Source organism: Gossypium hirsutum, chromosome D02 (genome assembly GCF_007990345.1).
Source record: "Gossypium hirsutum isolate 1008001.06 chromosome D02, Gossypium_hirsutum_v2.1, whole genome shotgun sequence".
Lineage (NCBI taxonomy): Eukaryota > Viridiplantae > Streptophyta > Magnoliopsida > Malvales > Malvaceae > Gossypium > Gossypium hirsutum.
The window spans coordinates 71,132,830-71,152,459 of record NC_053438.1 but is presented as its reverse complement, the minus strand read 5'-3'; the positions used below and the strand labels follow the sequence as shown (position 1 = coordinate 71,152,459).

The following is a 19,630-nucleotide window of genomic DNA, read 5'->3' as shown; positions in this document are numbered from 1 at the left end:
GTGGCAGTAGAATCAGGATATGCCGCTGGATGAATGGGGGAGTGGATAATAGGTTTTGATGGAAGATTGGGGAGATGTTCTATATTTGAGGCAGAACTATGTGTGATTTTAGATGGTTTGTCGTTACTACAAGGAAGGCAATGTGTGAAGTATTGTTGCAGAAGGATAGTTTGGAAGTCATTGAAGCCCTCTAGCTCGGCGTTAACCAAGCAAATTCACCAGCACTTGAAGACTGTAGAATGTTGGCTATTACACTATATCCCAAGAAAAGAAAATAGAAAAGCCGATCGAATGGCTAAAATGGCTTTTGACAGAGAAAAAGAGTTGAAGGTGTTTGGAGGATGTCCCAATGATTTTCTTATACCTAACATGTAATGTAAAAGGAAAAAGAAATTGCTAGATATTATTTTTTCAACAAGTCATATTAGAATCACAAACATATTTACAAATTTATCTATATATTTTGACATTTCTTTATTTAAATTTAAACTTACATTTGATGATTAAAATAAGGGTTAGATTGATAAAGGTAAAACCTTTTAAAGCTAGGGGACCAATTCCAAAATCTGAACAATATCTAGGAGACTTTTAGTGTAATTAACCCCTAAAAATATAGGGTTAATGGAAAGAAGCTAAAATATGGTAATAACTCGTATAGAACATGGGTGTGGATATGAAAGTAAAAAATTGCTTTTAGAGGGATTAGAAATGAATTATAAATTTTAAAGGGGTTTAAGTATAATTTTATTATTGTATTAATTTGTAAATTAACCAAATTTAAAAAATTTAAATGAAAATTTTACCATTTTTATTGGAATAAAGCCCCATGCCCCCTATCTACATCTCCTTTTTCATTGGATTGCTTTTATATTTTCTGATCCAAATTTATTCTAATGGGTATATATCACTTTCTAGGGTGTCATGTGTATATATATATTTCACTTTTTAGGGTTTCCTTTTGAATTTAACTTTTCATTAATTTGTTAAGAATCATGGTAAGTTATTTCAACTAAATTCAAAGTTACGCTAAACCAGATGTTTAAACAAAAATAAAAAGTAAAATTCGGGTTTGTCACCCGTGACTTGGATAAGTCTCACTGAAGGATCGAGTGCAAGGCAAATCACGAGAGGACAATAGAGGAGTTCAATGATCTAACTCGCGGGTCCAGCTCACACAAATCGAGTGAGGATCGCGGCGCAAACCGAGTGAGGATCACGTCATCTGCAGGCGACCCAAAATGAAACACGTGTTTAGTAGGCCTAAAGTCAGCTCAGAATGCCAGTCCTAGGAATAAAGAAGACTGCGTACACTGCAGGCGACTCAGGGAGAAACACGTATCCAGTAAGCCTAGAACCCGCACAGAATGTCAGTCTAAGGAACGGTGGAGTTAAGACAAAACAGTGGGGGTCAGGTTGTGGGCTACAACAATATAAATACCTAAAGGCTCCCATTGATGCTATATGAGACAAAATTACTCAACAATACTATTTTCTTTTCTTATCACTTGGCCGATAAATATGAGTAAGGCATGCAATAACCTTGTAACCAATTTAAACTCAAATAAGCAAGGATGTTTGAATAAGACTGAACTAATTAAATTGGGAACCGGTTGGAGTACCGATTTAGAGAATGGTGTTAAACTGATTGAATTGAGAATTAATACGAATCAGTTAAACTGGTTAAAAATCGGATGAATCAATTTTTTTAAATTTCTAATAAGATATGAAACATTACAATTAAACAATAGTGTCTATTATAAAAACATATGGTACAACATTACAAACAAAATAAACTGAACAACCCAATTTCCATGTATGAAGAAATTATTTTACAAAAAAAAAAAACACCAAATAATTTTAACCACACAAAACAATATCCCCACTTTCATCAACAAGCCCCTTCAACCCTAGCCTGGGTAAGTCCGACACAAGCATCGACGAAATCCTCATCGATAAAATCTGTCGAAAAGATCTGCAACCGATCAGCACAACCCTTTGTAAAGCATTGCGTGATGAACAACCTCGCATACCCATGAATCCGATTCGTCACAGGTTTAACACACACAATAGGGTTATCCGGTTGTGGAGTCACCGTATTCTCCACTCTATAAAAGAATTTTCTCGACGAAGCCGGTGGTTGTTCCGACAAATGCTTCAAGTTGCTATCGAACTTCGTCGACGGCAAGTCCGTATCGATCCAATTATCTTTCAAATGACCCGCGTTCCAAAACGGAGACCCAGATTGAGGACGTGGAGATTTGTTTGGTTTCCACACACAAATAATTCTCTTCGGTAATAGTTCAGCTATAGTTTTTCCAAACACATGTTCGTCTTGATGAATAAGGTACTCACCGAGTTGTTCTTCTAAGTACTTCTCGAACTCCGGCGGGTCCTGATGACCGAACTCCGTACGAATCTCCAGTATTATCACCTCCGACTGTGTTTCCGACAAGAACTTCTTGATATCGCCGATAACAACATCGATACCGTACGTCGTTAAAACCCCATGACACACACGACGGTTCTCGTTGACCCGAATATCCAAAACCCGAGTACCTTTAACGAGTTGTTGGTATACCGATAGCGATTGACACTGTGCAAAAGGACGAGTAATAAACGGAATACCGATCTTGTTCGTCGCCGAATCATGAGTTCCCGGCCATACAATCTTGTTTATATAAACTTTATCAACCCCAAGTCCGGCCATCCAATTCTTCCTATCCGCTGGCCGGTAATCACTTCCGGGATACGATTCACCGCAGTTTTCATTGAGATCACAAAGGGTTTTCTTTTCAGCCTTGATATTTTTACGCCTTTCAAATTGTTTTGAGAACAAAGAACCCATTTTTTTGATGAAACCCCCCCCTTTTTTTTTTGAAACTGTTTAAGTTAAAGGTTTAGTTTTTATGGGGTTGAATATAGAGCATTGTAACGAACACACAGAGTGCGATACTCATAATAGTGTTCGTATTTTAGATAATAATAATAACCGACAGCTTTTTTTTTTCAACGTTTTCTAAGTAAAAATAAAATAAAATTTGCTGTAAATGTTTGGTTTTTAAAGAAAGACAGAAAAGGCTGTCTTTGGGGTTTGGTAGGGTTGGCTTTGAGCTTTCAATTTGCATAATTGATGGAGATTTTTGATCAATTTTTAATGGATTATGCCTGTAAGATTCTTACAAATGTGTGGTTTTCCAACAACAATGTATAATTTTTTGGTTGGATTTTTTTAAAATTAATTTTCAGTCTTTGTTTTGACTCTTTTTTTTTTTTTGCAAAATATGTTAAAAAGATTAATGAATTTGGTGATTTTTTCAATTTAGTTCTTAAATTTTTTTATTCACATTAGTTTTGGAATTTAACAATTTTTTTTTCAATATAGTTTCTAAACTTGAATTCCATTAAAGTCTGAAATTGTTGCATCATTACATAAAATATATGTAAGATCTAAACAATATAAAAAGAAATTGGAAATTTTCAAGTAATAACGTAACGCAATCTCGAAATATTACGTCAATGTACTTTAATAGAATCTAAATTTAGAGGTCGAATTGAGAAAGACTGCCAAATTTTGGAACTAATGTGAATCAAAGAAAAATTCAATAACCAAGATGAGAGAAGTTATCAAATGTAGACTCGAGGGGCTAAATGTTTTTAATAAAAAATTATATAATTTTTAAATATTTTCAGCTAAAGTCGTCACGTCATCAAAATTTAATGAAATTTAAATTTAAGGGTCAAATAAAAAGAAATTGATAACCTTTGAAACTAATGTAAACTAAATAAAAATTTAGGACCAATACGACAAAAGTTATAAAAAAATAGGGACTAAATGTTTTTAATAATTTTTTTGTTAAACCCACGTGTTAAATGTGGATTGGTGATAAGTGGGCCCAAATGGAAGGCACTTGGCAAATTCTCATGGAAATATCCAATTTTCTTATTTGTCCTTATCACACGTTTTCGGTTCAACCACTTTGGAAAGGTCAAAAGCAACTAAAATATTAAAGGGTCAAATTTCGATTTTGGTCTCTCTACTTTAGTTCGGGATAATTTGGTTTGCTGTGACTAATATTATAATGATATTCAAATTTCGATTATAGTTGTAACTTTAAAAAAAATATAAGGATCAAAATTGTAATTTGACCTTATGAATGCTTTTACTAACCAGAAGTTAAGCTTTAATCCAATTCAACTCTTCTACAATGAATGATTAGCCACAATGAGACAGATTTTTACCACTAGCCAATTAAGTGAAAAGGACCTAAAGAAAGCAACAAAATGAAATGAAGTGGATAGCCATTTGGAGCTTCAAAGAAAGAGGGTCCCAATGGGTAATATTGCCTAATTTGAATGATGTGGAGCACACAATCAATGAATATCCAGGGACCTACCATGTGCAAAGATGATCTGTATGCTAATCTTCAATGATTATAGAAATATCACCAATTTTCAATTTTGGTGGTTTGCTACAATAAAATTTTCAATTTGAGATTTGAGTTTCTTTTTTTTCCTAATTAAGTACATGAATTTGATGTTAATGTAAATTTAGTAGCTGAGCTTTTCTTTTTACCCCAAACTAGTAGTTTTGTTTTTTTACTAGAACTTTTGTGTTAAATATTCATTTGGCCACATATGACCATTTGGTTTTGGTACCAAATAGAACATCAAAGTAAACGTTAGGTACTAAATTGAATACTAAAGTCAAATTCAAGTAACAAATTGAATATCAAAGCCAAGCTCAAATACCAAATTGAATATATTGCGCTTTTTGTTTTGTCTCAACTAAGCATTATGTTTTTTTACTAGAGCACATGTGTCAAACATTCAATTTTTTACTAGAGTACATGATGTCATTTGGTTTGACTACCAAATTAAATATTGAAGCCAAACTCAGATACCAAATTAAACATTGAAGCTAAACTCGAATACCAAATTAAATACTGAGCTTTTTGTTATGTCTCAATTAAGTACTTATGTTTTTTTTACTAGAACATATGTGTCAAACATTCATTGGGCCATGTGATACTGTTTGATCTAAAACCAAAATGAACACTAAAACCAAACTTAAGTACCAAATTGAATACTGAAGTCAAACTCAGATACCAAATAATATATTAACCCTAAAATTAATCAAGAGATCAACAGAATATACCAGGCTTCCACAAGTTCTCAAGAGCCAATGCTGCAGTTAACCTCAGATTTACATTACAATGAGCCAACCACATTCACAGCAAGAAATGACAAAAAAAAAGGCAAAAATTCCATGGAGGCCCTTATATTAGGAGTCGACTTGCATTTTGCCCCCTCTACTAAAAAATGAGAATATTAGTCCCTAACGTTAGATCAAAGAGCAAACTGATCATTTTGCTAAAAATTTCATTAATTTCTACTATTAAAAACTGATCCTTGTACCTCATGGTGAGGTACAAGTGGCACGTCATGTGTCACTGTCTGGTTATTCCATCAACCATGTCAAATTTTAACAAAAATGATCAATTTGCTCTTTGATTTAACATATAATGACTAATTTGCCTTTTTTTTTTAGTAGAAGGGGCAAAATGCAATATGACTCTTAGTACAGGAGCCTCCATGGTACTCTTACCCAAAAAACCAGATGCATGGACACATCATAGGACAATGAAGCATGAAGAAAGATAAACACATCAAAATTCACCAATTTTTATTCAATAAAACACTTGAATGGAAACAAACTGCCTACAAGGAAGCATAATATATGAATTCAGTGAACGAAGTCTGAAACTATTGGAGCAAAACCTCAAAGATCATATATGAATTTGAAAGGTTCAACTCTACAGAAACTAAACACAGTTAAAATTGCCCCTGAGACCGGAAGGGTGAAGGGAAATAAAAATGATACAACAAAAACAAAAATCGAATCCAGCAAAGATGAAAATGGCTAACATCTATTTTCAAATTCAAGCAATGAAACATCTTCATCCATTTGATCAGCTAACTGGTCCAAAGCTAAGTATATTGCTTCTTTCAATGGGTGCAAACTATCTGATACAGAGAAAGCATGCACTTTATTTTCAAGTTCCATCCAACTCAGAGCTACTTCTTTCCTAACTTGTCTCTTACTCATAAGGTGTCTTACCTTCTCAACCGATTCCCATTTCCCGAGTGTGCCGTATATACTCGAGAGCAATACATATGCTGCTGAAGATTGCGGCTCTAACTCGATGAGTTGTTCAGCTGCTTTTTTCCCCAATTCTATGTTTCCGTGGATTCTTGAAACGCTGAGTAGTGCATTCCAAACTCGTTTATCAGGATTACATGGCATATTCTCAAGATGGTTCATCAACATCTCAAATCGACCGGCTCGACCTAAGAGATCGATTAAACATGCGTAATGCTGTTGATCAGGTGCTATGTCATGGTCGGAAGACATGGATTTGAAATACCTAAGCCCTTCGGCAACAAGACCAGAGTGGCTACATGCGTTGATAATAACAACAAATGTTGTCCTATCTGGCTTTACTCCTTGTTTTACCATGTCATCGAACATTTTCATTGCCTCTTCACCGTGTCCATGCTGTGCCAATGCGGATATCATTGTGTTCCACAATACGGGATCTTGCTTATTACTCATGAGATAAAAAATCAGTTTGCTAACTTTAAGGTTGCCGCATTTTGAGTACATATCGATGAGAGAACTGATGACTATTGTGTTCGGCATAAAATTAGTTCGAATCAAACAAGCATGTATTTGTTTACCATGTGTAAGTGAAGCTACACTAGCACAAGCACAAAGGCAATTACTAAAGGTAAACTGATCAGGTCTAACTCGAGACACCATCATCCTTGTGAACAATTCAAGTGCCGTATCCCCCATACCATTTCTAACATAACCCGAAATCAAAGCAGTCCAAGAAACTGGATTTTTCTCAGGCATCTTATCGAACAAATCATTTGCTGATTCCATATCTCCCCATTGAGCAAACCCCGAAACCAAAGTCGTCCAAACAATAATATCTCTCACTTTCATCTCATCAAACAGCTTCCTAGCCTCCCCCATCATCCCACATTTCACATAAGCATCAACAACAGAGCTCGAAATCACCAAATTCGACAAAAACCCCGAAACGAAAACCTGATTATGAACCTGCCTAGCAAGTTGCAATTCTCTAGACTTAACACAAACAGTCAAAACACCAGCAAAACTGAACTCATTGTACCCAATACGCAAACCCCTTAACTCCTTATAAAACTTCGTCGCTTCCTCAAAAAACCCACTTCGTGCATAAGCAATAACCATCGTGTTCCACGAAACGACATCCCTTTCAGGCATTTGATCGAACAACTGTCTCGCAGGCTTTACCATGCCTAATTTCGCATACCCAGACAACATATTATTAAAAGAATACAAATTTCTAACACCCATATTATCGAACACTTTGCGGGCGCCAATTAAATCGCCGCAACTAGAATACATGTTGATCAAATGATTGGATAAAAAAGTACCGGGCTTTTTCAATCCGGTTAGTTTTAAATGAAGGTGAAGGAATTTGCCTTCTTTGAGACACTTGGTTTTGGCGCATTGTTGTAAGAGAGAAGCAAGTGTTTGAAAGGGTAAACGAATACCCTTTCTTGTTAAGAGCTCGAGCGAATTGGTTGCTTGTGAAAGACGGGATTGGGAAGTGACATTGAGAAAGGGTTTCACTAGACAACGAGGGTATCTGCGATTCGAACGAAATGGGGAGCGCATTGGGAAGAGAAACCATGTGAGGATTTGAAATGGGAAAAAGTGGGTTTTTCGTTCTTCTTCATGTCAGCTTAGCTCCAACGAGGCATTTCGTTGCCGGTTCGCGGTGAACGGCGTGGCTGTTGGTTTCACGGGGCAAATTTGAGGGATCTCTGGGTCCATTGGGAGATCCATGTTTTCTAGTTGTCGAACCAAACCCAAAACAAACCGGTTCGCTTCCATTTGGTTCATTAATTTTCGAAAAAGTTACCGAAACATATTAATTTATAAAATTAGAATAAACCACAGTGAAAATCTTTAAACTATTAACAAGTTTATATTTTGGTCACTCAAAAAGTTATGAAATTGTTATTAAACTAGTCAAAAAATTTTATTTAAGTCACTAAATTATTCGAAACTTTTTATTTAATGGGCTATTAATTTTTTTCGTTTTTAAAGTCTAGCTAGTAAGCTCAAAGTAATGATTTAACAATCAGTACAATGGATCAATATCCATCAACAAGTAGAATAACACATCTTAAGTCCAAGCCGATTTGACGGTCAATAACGAAGATCAGAGGAGAAAACTGTTTGGATTTTGGTTTGCAGATTTGTGACGTTCAAATATGTTTCATGAAAAAAATTGAACTATAGCAAAGAAGGAGAAGAAGAACTTTCGAGTAGTACAAGTAGTACAAATAGAAAAGGCTATAAAACAACAATTTTAATAGCCCAATGAAATTTCGAATAATTCAGTAAACATTTTGTAACTTTTAAATTTGAAAAATTAAATCATAAATTTACTAATAATTTAGTGATATTAAGTGTAGTTTAATCTTCAAATTATGTCCAATTTTGAAATTTAAGAGTAATAAAAAATAAATTATAAATTAAAACAATATATCTGACATAAAAACATCTAAATATGAAATTATTGTGCAAGTTTTACCATATGCAATCGAATTTAATCTAAATAAGTTTTACCGTGGCTCGTAAGACCCGTTCTAGACACTCATGGTTGGGACCATGACGGTATCAACGTCGAAAGATCATTCATGGTGAAACACAAATTCCCCGTTTCATTTTCGGGACAAATCACGAAAGACAAAAAGGACACCAACATCCAAACCGAACTAGCCAGTTCATTAAAGCACGGTTCCGATAAAGCAACTTCATTAGCCTTCGACATGGAAACGGTTGGAAACGACATGTACTACACATTATGCGGCGAGACAAGGTTTATTAATTTCTTCAAGGCAACAACCGGACTCTCAGTTACACTCTTAGACGACGTGTAAGCAGCCGAATTGAAAGTCGAAGACAAAGTTATCGTGAAAAAACGGTTCTGTGTCGTAATGACCGGGAGTGCTATGACTGCTCACGGCGATATCGCATACGGTGGCAGCTTAGAAGCACAATGGAAGGATAAAGATTACCTTCTAAATAACTCATTGTCTACACTTGGGGTATCTATAATGGATTGGCATGGTGATCATGTCATTGGATGCAATGTACAGTCACATGTTCGGATCGGACGGTCTACGAACGTAATAGCTCAGGCCGATCTGAATAACCGAGGCACCGGACAAGTGAGTATACAAATAAGCAGCTCGGAACAGATTCAGCTAGCTTTGGTTGCTTTGTTTCCATTGATGAAAAAGCTAATCGGTTATCCCCAACGAATGTTGTATGGACCATTATAAAAATGGTTAAAATATATTATAAGTCCTTGTAATTTTCGAAGATTATTTTCAGGAATTTAGTCCCTCCTCTTTTCAAAATTTAAAATTCAAGTGAAACTATGCATGTTCATTTTACGGTTAATGTTCAAGGTTCACGACTATCCTTTCTAACAATGTTGATTCAAATTTAAAGGTGAAACTATGTGCATTCTTTAATGATGTAAAGCAATATTTAACCTCTAAACTTGAAAACTATTATTCTAAACTTTTTTTTTGTTTATATTAATCCTATAACTTGGAAATTTTTCCTAATTTAGATTTTGCTAAGGTATGATTATGAGGCACTCGTGATTATGGCACATCATCATTTGAATATTTTAAAATATCTTGAAATTTCTTCATAAATTTTTTTTTTTGTATTTTTAAAAATTTCAAGTGATCATGTGAGAAAATCTTAGAATGTTAAGTCATTGTACTTTTAGTAAATTTAAATTGAAGGACTAAATTTTAAAAAGATTATCAAATTTCGAAACTAATGTAATAAAAAATTAAAAACGAAATTTATAAAATTACCAAATTCAAAACCTAAATCTTTGCTTTACTTTTTCTTAATTGCCAGAGTTTCATGGAAAGTTATCATAATTATATTTCAAATTACATTTTAATCCCTTTATTGAAAAATAAGCATATTAGATTTTTAATACTAGATGAACGAGCAAAATTATTTATCCGTTAAAATACGTCATTAGATGCTTATTTTAATGTGTACACATAATGCATAATAATAAATTTAATCCTTAACTTTTATACTTTCATCTAATTTGATCCTTTTTTTTAAAGCAAATTGGTTCTCAACCTTTCATTGTTAACATGGCTTTATTAATCTTATTATGATTTATATACCACATCGCCCAAAAATTTCAAAACCCCAGATAAAATTTATAATTTTCAAAATTATGAAGAGCTCTTTTCATAAATTTAGAATTATTATTTTTACTATGATTTTTTTAAATTTTAAATTTTAATTATATCACACCAAGAAAAAAAAATCAAATCGAATAAATATATAATAATTTATTTATTTTTAATAAAGAAAAAAGGTTAGAACACAATCCGACAATAATACTTTTAACATTTGGAGGAAAAGGGGTGATAATGTTGTCTCTAATTATGAAATATAATAAAACAAAACATGTCTTGTCTCCAATTATGAAATATAATAAATGTTTTATATATATATATTTGATGGGTAAACTTAAAAATAGTCAATTTTATTTGCTTCAGATTATATTTTAGTTACTTACGTTATCATTTTATTACGAAGTGATCACTCTATCGTTGAACTCATTTACCTCTCTAATAGTAGTCCTACGTGGTAGTCCAAATGGGCTTTAAATGTCAACTTGGATGTCCAGTTGTTGGGATGAAAATAAGTTTTTAATTAAATAAATTTAATTTGGACTGCCACGTAGGACATTCAAGTTGGCATTTAAAACTCATTTGGACTGCCGCATAGGACTGCCGTTAGGGAGGTAATTGAGCTTAACGGTAAAGTGGTCATTTCGTAACAAAACGATAGCGTAAGTGACTAAAATAAAATATGAGGTAAACAAAAGTGACTATTTTTATAGTTTACCCATATTTATACAAAAGTCCATAATTAGGTTGTCCAATCATGTCTGTCTACTTTAATTTAACACTATTTAGTCCCATTTGTAGGTCCAAATTGATAACACAATCAACTTTTGCCATTAAAGTGATTATGTGATTTTTTTTACTATTATCTTATATGAAAATCCAATCAGTTATGTTTAATCACTAATAAATTTACACGTTAATCGAATACTTAAGGTTGTTTAAAACAAAACAAAACTCGTGTTATCACTTGAATTGTAATAATTAACGGTGTTATAAATTTGAACATATTGTTAATTTTATGATCTAATTATGTAATCCGCATGCTTTATCAAAATTGAGAAATCAATCCCTTTATCTTAATTTAACAGAAATTAGTCGTCATGCTTTATCAAAATCGAGAAGTTAATGTAATTTGATAAACACGATTAAAACTTTTTGTTAAAAAGCTACCCAAAAAATCAATCATTCAAATTCTTGTGTTAGCCCAATTTTCCTAAAATGCGAGATAAATTAAATAGAGATTGGAAATTCAAAATTAAATCTAACATTATAAAAGACGGAGATCAAATTTTAAATTTCAGTATAATAAAAGGACTAAAACCGTAATTAGACGGTAGCCATAACAAGTGCATGATAGAGTATATAAATTACACTAATATAGTGTCTTATTAGGTAAAATAAGCAAATCTATGATTAAAAAACATTAAGAACAAATTAATTTTTTGGGTTAAAAATTTTATTTTTTTGTATTATTAAAAATTATCGTGCCTAATATAACCCGATAATGATATATGACGTGACAAATATACTTTTTAACAATAATAATAAATAAAATTTTTAATAAAAATATTAGTTTATTTTTATCTAAGATTAATAATTTTTTAGTAGAAGAGTTAAAATAGAATTAGATTATTAGTACATGATTTTGCCTAATGAACGATGGTAACATTATAAGCAACTATAGCATCACCGACCTCGTTATACCAATGAGTTTTCGCCACCGCATACCCACGTGCCAGCCGGAAAACGCCGGTTCCACCGACGATAGGCATTTCCCGAACCGGACTCAAAGCCGAGTTCTTACCGAGAATACTTATAGAGCTACCATTATACATCCCATCAGTGAAACAAAAGCTCATAACCATCAATAAAGCCAGCTCTTCCTTCCCGGCCGACCCATAAATCCCTTGTGCCCGTCCGATCAACTTGGATTTCGGGTCCGGCGTTTCGGTCAATGGGTCATCCGCCATTAACAAAGCTCCGAATAGGGTCGGTGATTTCTCGGTGTCGGCGGCTTGAGCTACTCTAATGGCGGTTGGGTCTTTACCGCTGATCGTATCGTGGAAGTAGAACTGGAGGTTGGTTACTGTTTCTTGTTTGGTTTCGAGCTTTGATATTGCCCAGTTATTGATATGGAAGCTTTGTGTTAACGGTGGAGATGTAACAATGAGGGAGATGATGAACAGTAGAATGTAGCTCAGCTTCACCATTTTTTGACTGTTTTTTTTAGCTAATTTGTAGCAAAAATGGTGGCTTGATTGAAAAAGGAGGAGGAGGTTTTTGATGAATGTTTACTGTAAACAAATGTGGGTTTTATAGGGACGAAAGGGAAAGGATTCAAAGGGGAGCATAGCCATGAGAGAAGAAAAGAGAACCCCTTTTTATATGGGTAAATTGTATTTAAGGTCACTAAACTATTAAAAGTTTACGTTTTAATCTCTCAACTTCAAAAAGTTACAATATGGTCACTGAACTATTCGAAAGTTGTCATTTAAGTTACTGAACTATTTGAAAGTTTTTATTTAAGTCAAGTTTTTTCTTTTAAAAAAGTTTGAGTAGTGAACTTCAAGTGACGATTCGACGATTGGTATGGTAAATCAGTTCCCATTGACGAGTAGAAAACATATCTTAGATCCAAGCTGATCTAACGATCAATGTTGGAGATTGAAGAAGAAACTTGTTTAGATTTTGGTTTGTAAATTCGTGATGTTCAAAACTATATGAAAATAAAACTAAACAATAGAAAAAAAATGAGAAAGAGAGCTTTCGATTAGTTCAGGCCGTGCGAATAGATAAAGCTATACATCAACGATTTTAGCAACCAACTTAAATAAAAATGTTCAATGACTATTTTGTACCTTTTTTAAATCGAGTAACTAAAATATAGATTTACTAATAATTTAGTAATATTGAATGTAGTTTACCATTTTTTATCTTTGAATTTTAAATTAGTCATTACTTTAAAAATGTTTTAATTGTGTTGTCAAAATGTCTTTAATATCCTTAGTTTAAAAGATACCACTATTATTATAACAATCATGAAGACATGAGTTCAAACAAAATTAAGTGCGTTTTTTCTTCGATTTAATGGTTGAAGAAACATTATGGAATAGAAGTAAGCATTTTAGTAAAGAATATCTGTAACTTAACCATTAGCTCAGGCATTAAATCGTTGGTCAAGTCTAATGTGGAGCATTATATCCTCACTCCAAAATTTTGTTGATCTAAATTGTCCATGCAGTAAATACACATATTTACAATTTGATAGAAACATTTTCCATACAGGTCTAGCTGGGGTAATAAGAGGATACAATTAAAATTTTAGTGCCTCCCAAATGTAAATAATTCAATCTAATCCTTTTTAGTTTTTTTTTAATGAAAAAATTGTAATTTTTGCCTCATTTTTAAAAAAAATTCAATTTAAATCATTTTAATATAAAATTTTCAGCTTCCCCAAATTTTTTTTAACTTTGGTTCTATCACAAAGTTTGTCAATTGATATTTAACACATAAAATAATAATAAAATTAGTGATATAATATTAATATTTTGAAATTTAAAAATTAATTTTTAGAAATAGAATTAGTTTGTTCAACCAAATGAAGAAGAAAGGGGATCTGAGTAGTTGGGGTAAAGTCTTTTTTTTTTTTAATGAATATATAAGTCATAATGTATGTGACCTACTTCTTTGTTAATGATATCCACATCCATGCCTTAATATGAATGGAACCAAAATGGCACAAAATCAGTGCATAGATTTGGGGAGACTTTGAAGAATAAATTAACTACCTAATTTACTTTGTTGCAATAGTCTAAATTAGTGGTACAAAAATCAGACATTAGTGTTCATATGGTATTCAAGTTCAATTTGGAAAAAAACTTAAACTCAATTTGATAATTATCGAGCGACGTTCTTGTTGAATTCGAGCTTATTATTATTTAACTCAAACAACTTGAGAGCCTTTATATTATTTTTATATTATTAAATTATATTACTGTCCTTATCCTATATTATTAACCCTCAACTTAATGATTGAGCTGAACTCGAACTTAAAAATAGATATTCAATTAAGCTCGAGTTGAGCTTCGAGTCGAGCTCAAGCTTGATAATATCCGGGCTCGGCCATGTTCAATTACACCCCTAAGTACATGTTAATTCAAGTGGTAAAGAGTTTGATGTTCTTTAAGTAGGGTTTGAAGTTCATTCTTTTGCATTTAAAAAAACAGCACTGAGAGATTTTTGCCTCTTATTTATGAGTCTGACTTGATTTGATCTCGAATTTAATTAAGATTCACTGTAATTACCGAATATAATATCGAAAGATTACTGATGAAAAAGAAATAGTGGTATATAAAATCAGTCCTCTTTTGAAAGATTCAACAGGATCAAATTATGTTGTCGTGATTACAGGCGAGCTACCATCAAAATGCATTTGTACAGTTAGGTAATCAAAAAAGGGTTTAGATTTTGAAATTGAAAAACGATAATCATGGCTGCTTTTTAGTGGTTAGTTAGTGAATATATTTTAATGTTAAGGGAAAAAAATAGTGGATTTAAATTTGAATGATATAATATATATAAACTTATTTATAGTCGAATTATCTGTCCGAAATATAAAAGAGTTTAGATAAAAAAAAATAAGGATTAAAAAATGAGTTCAAAAAATAAAAAAGAAATTAAATCTGTTTAAAATATAACCAAGTTTGAGCTTTAACATTGAAAGTTTAAGTTTTATTTGACCCGGTATTTTTGTAATATATTTTTAATTTATATTTACACCACACTTGAACATTAAAAAATTATGTTAAATTGTCCAAATTTAAAATTTTAATAAAAAATAATTTAAAAGGTTAAATATTAAATTAAAAATAATATCTATTACTATTAAGAAATAATATAGATGGAGCTAAAACAGGTTTGGGTTAAATATGAGTGAACTTAACAAAATTTTAAACTCATATTTCAAACCAAACTGAGCTTAAGCAAACATAAAGCATACTGATATCACATATAGGTATGACCTAGATATGACCCTAACTTGACCGGCTAAATTAGCCATATATGCCATTATTTTTCTTTAATTGGTTAAATAAGCCGTTTTTTTTATTCAAAATTTAAGGAAATAGACCAATCTTGAAGAAAGTATGAAAAGCATGTCAAGCTAGATGCGCTTTTTGCACAGATAGCACATGTGCACAATTTAGCCAACCCGACCCAAAAGCACTTTTAATACGTCTTTTCTTTTATTAATACTTTAGATTCAAGTTGTTTATATGACAAAGTACATATTTGTTTACAATTTAATTCTCATGTTTTAAAAATGTTCTCACATTAAATTTAGACTAACATTTAACAACTAAATAACTAGAGCAACGGAAAGAAAGTTGGTACACGATGTTCCAGCTGGTGCGACAAGAATTGGGTGGAACAGGCCAATGAGATTAGTTCAGACAAGAATGTTAGCCGATACGGAATAGGAAGTTAGTTGCATTGGTTTATTACTGAAACGGTGCACACCGACCGGACTCAATGTGGAACCAACTACATTGGTTAGCATACACACATACAGAATAGAAATGTACCAACAATTCGAACAATTATGTCAACTATTGATGTAGTATAATGACAAATAACTTGCATTATTCACGTATCTGTTGATATGGACATAAAAAAAAAAGATTTATTCGATCAACAACTCGAACAATTACATCAACTAATGATGGAGTAGTATAGTGACAAATAACTTGCATTATTTACATCTTTATTGATGTCAAGTCTTGAGTTTAAATCTAAACAAACCTTTTTCTGTCCGTGCCTTCAATTCTCAGGAACACGGCCGTTCGTCGTTTCCTAGGCCCTGGATTCGAGAAGAAAAAAATATCAGAGTCTGCAATGTCCAAAGTTGTTATGAAACACACTTTGAGCAACACAGTTTTTCCATAAGAATGAACCAAAAGACGGATATAATAGGCAGGGAATTTGGTTTGGACAAGATAAAATGTGTGCATTTCTTTTTGGTATAGCCATAACTGTCCTCATCCATTTATCGGTCTGAGCCTAATCCTATTTGAGCCAGGAGTGGTATTTAGGTAAATCCCTCTCAATAATGATGATTCAAGATTTCGAACTCAGTCCAAATATCCGGGGAAGAAATTCACTGCCACTTCTTCCAACCATTTGTTGGTTTTTTTTTGGGGATTTTCAATTGCGCATCTTAAACATAAATGTGAATACTCATATAACAAGAAAAGGGACAAGTTAGACCAACGCCTTAGGTCGAATAATTAAGGAGCTTGACGTCCCGAGGCTTGGGTTAGAGTCTTGTGGGTGGAGAAAGTAGCATTGGGGAGCTTTGACATCGTTTAGAGGTTCGACCTGGCTTGACTTTGGATTTAGCCGGGGTCTAATGTAGCTACGGGACACGGGGGGCTCAGACCAAAAACAAAAGAGACAGTTGAGATGCCAAAGATGCATGGTTATCATTCTCCGTTTATCTATTAAGGCTAATTTCATTTCCCAGAATTCATGCAAAAACAGCACAAAGCAACTATGACAGACAATAAAAATACAATTATGCTACTTTTAATCCAGTTCATAAGATCAAAATGAAGTTTTAAATGACAGAAGAGAATGAAAGAGCCCACGATAGCAACTGCAATGTATTAAGCAATACCTAGAAGCAGCATATAAACAGTTTATATATAATCCAAGAAGATTCATTCTGAAGAAAGCGTGCTCCTACACAATGTATCATCACCTTAAACAAACAATAAATATGCCAGAATTCTCGAATTAACCGAGCAATCTAATTTCAGCTAAATGAAGAAAACATGCTACTAAAAATGTATTATCATCTTAAACAAACAATACATATAGCAATGTTCTTGAATTAATTGAGCAATCAAATTTCAGCTAATTGAACAAACCTTTAGGGTTGATTAGCAGCCTCAACAGACTCAGCAGCAGCATATAGAAAGTTCATATACAAACCAATGAGCTTCATACTGAAGAAAGCATGCTCCTACACTATGTATCATCATCGTAAACAAACAATAAATATAGTGATATTCTTGAATTAACCGAGCAGTCAAATTTCAGCTAATGGAACAAGCCTTTGGGGTTGATTAGCAGCCTCAATAGACTCTGAAGCAGCATATAAACAGTTCATATACAAACCAACGAGATTCATACTGAAGAAAGCATGCTCCTACACAATGTATCATCGTCTTAAACAAACAATAAATATAGTGATATTCTCAAATTAAACGAGCAATCGAATTTCAGCTAACCGAACAAGCCTTTGGGGTTGATGAGCAGCCTCAGCAGACTCAGAAGCAGCATATAAACAGTTCATATACAAACCAACGAGATTCATACTGAAGAAAGCATGCTCCTACACAATGTATCATCATCTTAAACAAACAATACATATAGTGATATTCTCGAATTTACCAAGCAAACAAATTTCAGCTCATCGAACAAAACATGCTCCTACACATTCTATGATAATCTTCAACAAACAATGAATATAGCAATATTCTCGAATTAACCGAGCAACCAAACTTCAGCTAATCGAACAAACCTTTAGGGTTGATTAGCAGCTTCAACAGACTCATGCTTCCTCCAGCTTCTTTCCACCGGCACACGCTCACTCCCGAAACTTCCCTTTCCTCCTTTCTCAGCAACTGCTGATGTCTCTTTAATCTTAGCAGCTTCCATCTTCTCATCAATCTCCTTCCAATCTTTCCCTTTTTCCTTCAAAACCTCCTCTCGCGGCCTCGCCTCACCAAAAGGATTTTCCCCCTTGGGCTTATCCGCCGGAGTCGCACCCTTCTTACCCTTTTCAGTTTGAGGAGCTTTACGTGGCTGAAGCACAAGCTTTGGTCTAACCCCACCGCTACCAGCAGAACTGACACTCTCATCATTTTTCTTTCCCCAATTATCCAAATCCCTCGGCGAATCTCTCGCTTGAGTCGAATCGAAACTGCTTCTTTCGAAACCCCCACCAAATCTCCGAGGCGGTGCCTCTGCGGCGCTTTTATAGTTCTTATTAGCTGCCCAGCTATCTACTTCATCGGCTTTCGATTGCGAATTGGAAAACCCACCACCACCGCCTCCTCTCCCTCTCCTCTCAAATCCACCCCCAAATCCGTTCGCCACGGAAGTCGATTTCTTAGCCGAAGCCCAATCATCAATCTCATCGGCGCGTGAGGGAGCAGTTTCTCTATCTTTATTCAATCCCCAAGAAGATCCCCATCTACTATTACTCGAATAATCATCGCCATCGGAACCATACCTATTCGAACCATAAGATTTAAAACCACCACCTAGTCGGTTGCGATCGAGTTCCTCAGCGGAACGTTGTCGAGGGCCGGTGGGGAGTGCGAGAAGATCCTCGCGAGTGAGTCGGGTTGGCTCACTGGGCTTAGAAGCAAACTCGGCGAGAGATAGGGTTTGACCCTTCTTTTTCTTCGCCTTGGTGGTGGTGACAGCGGTGGCTAAGGAAGGGAAATCCCCGAGCTTTTCGGTTGAGGAACCGGCGCCGCTTTGTTGTCGCTCGTCTTCCGCTTCATTTTCTTCGGCGTCAACAGCCCATACGCCGGGTTTACCCCATGGAGATGATACAGTCGCCGCCATGGCGCGGCGGTGATATTTTTTGGAGAGTAGCGTTTAACGAAATTTCAAATTCAAAGCTTGCGTATTTATTGTCGTTTAAATGTTTGGCGTTATGCGGTTTTTGTACGTTTTTTATTTTTGGAAACTTTTATAACTATTTTGATATTTTCCCTTTTTTTAAATTTATTTTGTTGTCAAAAGGTAATTAATAATATTTAAATTAAAAATAAATATTAGTAATTAAAATCAGTTAAATTATTTTTTTTTAAGTTACAATTACAATCAATATATTCCATAATTATTTGTAACTAATCACTACAAAACACAAACGGAATTATAGTTAATAGGTTATGACACGGTTACGATATGAGTAAAAAATAAAAAGGCATAATATTAAATTCAACTCTTAACGTTTATATTTTTTGTCAATTTAACCCTTATTTTCTTAATTAAATTTAGCCTTACACCTTAAAAAAAGTCATTTTGCCTCTTTTTTTTATATAGATATATTGACTAAAACATTAATTTTTTAATGATGTTAACATGAAAATTTATGTGTACTTAATGTTGATACGACACTATTTATCTTCTATGTCATGCCAACAAATAATTTTAAAATTATAAAAAATTATTTAAAAAACAAAAAATGAAATTCAAATAAAAATAACATTTAGTACATATTGATTATTATGCAAGTTGTCATGTTTAA

General features: G+C 33.5%; 4 protein-coding genes across 8 annotated transcripts; all 4 read right to left on the bottom strand.

The window, feature by feature from the left end:
• Positions 1 to 1,692: 1,692 nt before the first annotated feature.
• On the bottom strand, positions 1,693 to 3,081 carry LOC107908664 (PI-PLC X-box domain-containing protein DDB_G0293730). Its single transcript, XM_016835901.2, has one exon. The coding sequence runs from the start codon at positions 2,843 to 2,845 to the stop codon at positions 1,889 to 1,891; it is 957 nt and encodes a 318-aa protein (XP_016691390.1). The 5' UTR covers positions 2,846 to 3,081; the 3' UTR covers positions 1,693 to 1,888.
• Positions 3,082 to 5,660: 2,579 nt separating this feature from the next.
• Positions 5,661 to 7,934, bottom strand: LOC107908666 (pentatricopeptide repeat-containing protein At2g21090). The gene has a single exon (XM_016835902.2). The coding sequence runs from the start codon at positions 7,727 to 7,729 to the stop codon at positions 5,921 to 5,923; it is 1,809 nt and encodes a 602-aa protein (XP_016691391.1). The 5' UTR covers positions 7,730 to 7,934; the 3' UTR covers positions 5,661 to 5,920.
• A 3,956-nt stretch (positions 7,935 to 11,890) lies between these two features.
• On the bottom strand, positions 11,891 to 12,740 carry LOC107908667 (dirigent protein 23). Its single transcript, XM_016835903.2, has one exon. The coding sequence runs from the start codon at positions 12,513 to 12,515 to the stop codon at positions 11,955 to 11,957; it is 561 nt and encodes a 186-aa protein (XP_016691392.1). The 5' UTR covers positions 12,516 to 12,740; the 3' UTR covers positions 11,891 to 11,954.
• A 3,153-nt stretch (positions 12,741 to 15,893) lies between these two features.
• LOC107908668 (eukaryotic translation initiation factor 4B3) lies at positions 15,894 to 19,055 on the bottom strand. 5 transcript variants are annotated; one of them, XR_001687093.2, is made up of 4 exons: positions 17,888 to 19,041; positions 17,595 to 17,698; positions 17,232 to 17,512; positions 15,894 to 16,162 (listed from the first exon to the last, which is right to left on the bottom strand). XR_001687093.2 is itself a non-coding variant. In XM_016835904.2 (2 exons), the coding sequence occupies exon 1, from the start codon at positions 18,940 to 18,942 to the stop codon at positions 17,890 to 17,892; it is 1,053 nt and encodes a 350-aa protein (XP_016691393.1). In that variant the 5' UTR covers positions 18,943 to 19,055; the 3' UTR covers positions 15,894 to 16,162; positions 17,888 to 17,889. The 5 variants fall into 5 exon arrangements, 1 of the variants encoding a protein (XP_016691393.1); XR_005910597.1 differs by having other exon boundaries at positions 17,232 to 17,698; XR_001687091.2 differs by lacking the exon at positions 17,595 to 17,698 and having other exon boundaries at positions 17,232 to 17,331.
• Positions 19,056 to 19,630: the final 575 nt, after the last annotated feature.